The sequence below is a fragment of the Acyrthosiphon pisum genome, chromosome A1 (genome assembly GCF_005508785.2).
Source record: "Acyrthosiphon pisum isolate AL4f chromosome A1, pea_aphid_22Mar2018_4r6ur, whole genome shotgun sequence".
Classification (NCBI taxonomy): Eukaryota; Metazoa; Arthropoda; class Insecta; order Hemiptera; family Aphididae; genus Acyrthosiphon; species Acyrthosiphon pisum.
In genome coordinates, this window is record NC_042494.1 from 13,094,714 (window position 1) to 13,099,885 (window position 5,172).

Consider the following 5,172-nt stretch of genomic DNA (forward strand, 5'->3'; position numbering starts at 1 on the left):
GACAAACACAAAAAAAAAATAAAAATAAAAAAAAAAACACACATCATTGTAAAATCAATACATTCATCGTTTCACTCAGAATCGAAAATCGAAAATACTAAAAAAACCTGACCTAACAAATTTCCGATCGATCAAAATTCTTGAACATTAAATATAACTTACATAAGGTACCTTTATAAGTTTATATACTAAAACTGTATTAAAATATTAAAGATCCATGAACACGAGTTTTAATTTATAATTCTTTGATGGAACCACTCACTTTTATACGTTCCATCACATCTCACCTATAGTGTCTCCATAATCATAATCCCACCTATAATCACTCCATACACATCTTCACTAGTGTAATAAATTATTTTAGTTTTTAACTATTTTCAACTATTTTTCACCTTATTTTAATAATATTTAATGTATTCCACTTCATGTGTTTATGATTATAAACTATAAATACTCTATTATACACAAGGTTTCAGTAAATCTTACTATTATAAATTGTAAATCTTGTATAATGCTACATGGCTTTTTTTGCAACTTTGTTTTTAACAGTAGGTATACAATTGTTTAGAAATACAACTTGGGGGGCCGCGGACCCTATGGTCCCCTGGAGCCGCCACTGCTCTGTAATTATAATTTCCCGGGCCGAATTTGGATCCTGATCGGTCCCTAGTCCAAGCCGGAAACTGACAAACTGTAGTTTATTTTAATTTATCATCTCAGAAAATGAACGTCTATTAAATTAAATATTAAATGAATATTAAAGGTCTCTCGGAGATAGCTGTCAAAAATATAAAATTCATTAACTCAAAAACAATATAAAAAAAATGTTGAAAGAGGACCCAGATTATTGCTATTATTAAAGTCTTAATTATGATGGATATTTTAATAGCTTTTAACATTCGTTGTATTATATATTATATTTTTGTAGTTTCTTTTCGAATTATGTATGATAAAATGTTTATCTCTAAAAAAAGGTCAAATAATTCAATACAATGTTCCTGATTAGTGTTTTTCTTTAATATTTATGGTTATGCCTATAGCAAATTTCATAAAATATCACAATACGCAACACTCGTGAGTCGTGGACAAAACAACGACACACTATCTTGCCCCTCAAAAACCAAGTAGCCTATAAGCTACAGCAGTTTTGTATATGAATTGCCTAGACACTTTATGTAGGTAATACCTATAAAATGTGTTTAGTCGCTTAGTGTTCAATAACGAAATATTAAAAAAAAATACATGTTAATTTATTATAAACAATTAATGATTACCACGTAAATACATAATTGGATAGTATAATATAAGTAAAATAATTATTTGTTATACAAAGGGACTATAACGTAGTAATTACGTAACTTGTATACAAAATATTGAATAGGCAACCACAATGTTAGTTAGGACTTTTAAGTTAGGGGCTATGTCGGCGATTCTTATCAGGGGATTCGATCCAGTCCGCGTCCCAATAGTATTTAAAAACTTCACTAATATCACGATTTCATTGAACAACTTCAAGCAAGGTTTAATAATCACAAAAAAACAAATTTCTTCACTGCACAAGTTGTAACCAAAAATATGCAACAAAATTGAAATAGATGCAAACGACTTCGAAATATATTCTGAATTTCTGTATATAGAAGTACTGCTAACAGAAATTCAACTTTTGAAAAGAAAATGGTCTAACAAACCAGAAAAAGAGCAACCAAACTCAGCTATTGAAGCATATATTAAATGTAATTATGAATATTTTCCAAACATATCTTTTCTTTTGAAGCTATTAGCTACATTGCCAGTTTCGACTTCTACGCCAGAACGTACAAATGTTTTCAAATTCCTATACTTGATAAAATTTTCAAAATATTTTGACTTGTTTTCAGGTCAAAATTTAAAATTCCCAATAATTTTCAAAAGCGCCATGAAAAACAAAAAAAAAATTAAGGAAAAACGGGAGTTTTAACGCAAAATCGACTGGTTTTTGGTGCAACTTTAAGGGGCCTCGCCATCGCATTGATTTAAGGAGAATCATTTAGGCAATTTCTAATCTCGTAGTCGGCACTCGAGGTCTATGTGTTATTCGACAAACTTCGAGAAGTAGAAGTTAAAAAATATTAATATTATTAAGTCAAAAAATAACAATTTTTGTTCTTCGGTCAAAAAGCTTAAATTCAATTTTATGTCACTCATATAAATTTTTTTCAAAGCAGTTACAAAAAAACCGAAATAGCTATCCACAATATTTTCACATGCTATAAATTAATTTTACTTAGCGTTTTGCCATTTACTTATAATATAGGTATAAAAAAAGAAACCAATTAATGCTAAATTAATACAATTTACATACATTTCATTTTACTTCGAAATTTTGTACAATTATTTTCAACATTTTATACATTTCATACATTTCATATACACTATACACTTTGGTCAGTCGACTTGCAGCGTAAAAGTTCGCGCGCCCCTTGGCCACGTCCAAATCCATGTCGTTCAATGTAATTACTGAAGACATGACAAGAGATCGGCTCCTAGGGTTGACCGTGTTCGAGGTTACCACTTGGTCCTTTATTGCAATATCCATAGCCTGCAGATCCACATAAGTGATATATAGATATGTAATTAGATACCTAATAAGAAAATATAATTAAAAAATAATAATTTTAAATTTATTTAAATTAACTTTTAAAATACAATCTAGTGTTGATAATATGAATAACTAATGAGAAGCCGAGAACCGAGTAATGGACATGGTCTGAAGGAGAATCTACGTATCAGTAAAATGTGATCATACCAATCTATTTAGTCATGCTACATCGAGTACACTGTCCTCGTCCGAAGAACGCCCGTCTTCTCCACCGTTGTTCACATTGTGATCGCGCATTTCTGGATGGCACCCATTAGCCAATGCGTAATTGATACAGTCTAAATGACCGTTGTGCAAGGCGGTGAAATACGTATCCACGTCCCACGGGCAGCCGTTGTCACGTGCATACCGTAAACAATCTATGTGACCGTTCGATGCGGCACTGGAACACGTCCACTCGTTCCACGGGCAGCCGTTGTCACGTGCATACCGTAGACAGTCCATGTGGCCGTTTTCCGCGGCCTTGGCACACGTCATTTCGTCCCACGGGCAGCCGTTGTCCCGTGCATATCGTAGACAGTCCATGTGACCGTTCAATGCGGCAAAGGAACACGTATTCTCGTCCCACGGGCAGCCGTTGTCCCGTGCATACCGTAGACAGTCCATGTGGCCGTTCTTCGCGGCACTGGCACACGTCTTTTGGCCCCACGGGCAGCCGTTGTCCCGTGCATACCGTAGACAGTCCATGTGGCCGTTCTTCGCGGCACTGGCACACGTCTCTTCGTCCCACGGGCAGCCGTTGTTCCGTGCATACCGTAGACAGTCCATGTGGCCGTTCTTCGCGGCCTTGGCACACGTAATTTCGTTCCACGGGCAGCCGTTGTCCCGTGCATACCGTAGACAGTCCATGTGGCCGTTCTTCGCGGCACTGGCACACGTCTCTTCGTCCCACGGGCAGCCGTTGTCCCGTGCATACTGTAGACAGTCCAGATTGCCCGATATCGCAGCCATTTCGCACGCCGAACCTATTCTCATGATACTCATGATATTAAGAGTGGTAAAAGATAAACGGTCATCCCAAGGCACGCCGATTGCACGAGCGAGTCTCAGGCAATCGATGTGTCCGTACAACGCTGCCAACTCGCACACTTTTCCAAACTCGCTGGGCAATGACGATCTGCTGTACATTGTCTCCCTGCCGTCGTCCTCGTCTGTGTTTCTTTCGGCTTTGAACAGTTCGAACAGCGACAAGCAACAACTTCGCAAATCGACGTGCCTTGTTCTCAACAAGTCATACTTGGCGCGCTCGATCTGGTTGCAAGCGTAGTACGCCGTCTTCACCAGGCTCGGTAACTCGTACATACCTATTCCCGTTGTCCGGCTGTCCGCTCCAAACGTACAGTGGAGTGCTTTCTACCCGTGAGTAGACGATAAATCGAACTCCAGACTTGTGTAACGCAATAAGTACCTACCGATAAAACGACGGATCGTCCGACTCCGACTGTAACGATTAATTGAAAAATATTAATGGTAATCGACGTGTGATCGCCAAACGGATTGGGCTAAAACAGTAAAGCGTTAATAACGACGTTAAACAATTTTAAAAAATTCAACTCGAGAGCGTGACTGACAATTCGACAATCGTGCAACAGAGTATGACGCTCAAATAACACGTGTGCCGACCACAAACGACTCGATCAAATTATGACGCACACAAAATGGCGGAAATGTCATTGTCAAAGAGGTTGTGGCGACCCACAGCAATAACCATTGTAACCGCGGTATCAGCGCGTCAGACACCGCCAGCTGCGCGACCGGCCTCTCACGATCAATATTATAATATACTAGCTCTAAGTGTAACTCTGGACCCGTTGGACTCGCTGAGAGTGGGTACCGATTTTAGAAACAATGTCGTTGGAATTATAAAAGTTACGGCAGTAAAGTTGTAAGACGAAAATTGAAGGGTCCGGTGCAAGAACCGGCTATCTCCAATTTTATTAAAAATGAGTTTTTCATGGAATATAATTCATGGAAGAAATATCTATATTTTGGTAGAACAATCCATAGAACTTATACTAAGGTCTATGGAACAATCAGACAAATCGATTTATTATTTCCAAAGATATCTGAAAAAGAATTATTTCCCTCCCGTTAAGGTGAATGAGATAAGCAATTTTGTTTTGCTTCTCCCACGATTATAAAGTACAGGTTAGTAGACGAGACAACTGATGTATCGCGAATCGAACAAATGTCATTTTGTGTTCGATACGTCGATGAAGATCCTGAACATCAATTAATTTTACGGGAAAATTTTTTAAAATTTGTTTCAGTAGAAAATACTACTGGCAAAAATATAGCCAATGTTATTTTCGAAACTATTAAATGTCTTGGTATAGATTCGAATTATATGGTAGGGCAAGGATATGACGGGGCAGCATCAATGAGCGGTAACTTTAACGGAGTGCAAGCAATTATTCGAAAAGTACATCCAACAGCACTTTATGTACACTGCAGTGCTCATTCTTTAAATTTAGCCCTCTCTCATTCGTGTAGCATTCAACATATTCGTAACTGTATTGGTACCATTAAATCGG

The 5,172-nt window shown here is 37.5% G+C and overlaps 1 protein-coding gene across 1 annotated transcript; it reads right to left on the reverse strand.

The window, feature by feature from the left end:
• Positions 1 to 2,797: 2,797 nt before the first annotated feature.
• Positions 2,798 to 3,940, reverse strand: LOC100573803. Its single transcript, XM_016803765.1, has one exon. The coding sequence runs from the start codon at positions 3,938 to 3,940 to the stop codon at positions 2,798 to 2,800; it is 1,143 nt and encodes a 380-aa protein (XP_016659254.1).
• Between the last annotated feature and the right edge of the window lie 1,232 nt (positions 3,941 to 5,172).

Bases quoted from the DNA above. Each gene is read 5' to 3' on its own strand.
- LOC100573803 (XM_016803765.1), bottom strand. From the start codon at position 3,940: ATGTACGAGTTACCGAGCCTGGTGAAGACGGCGTACTACGCTTGCAAC.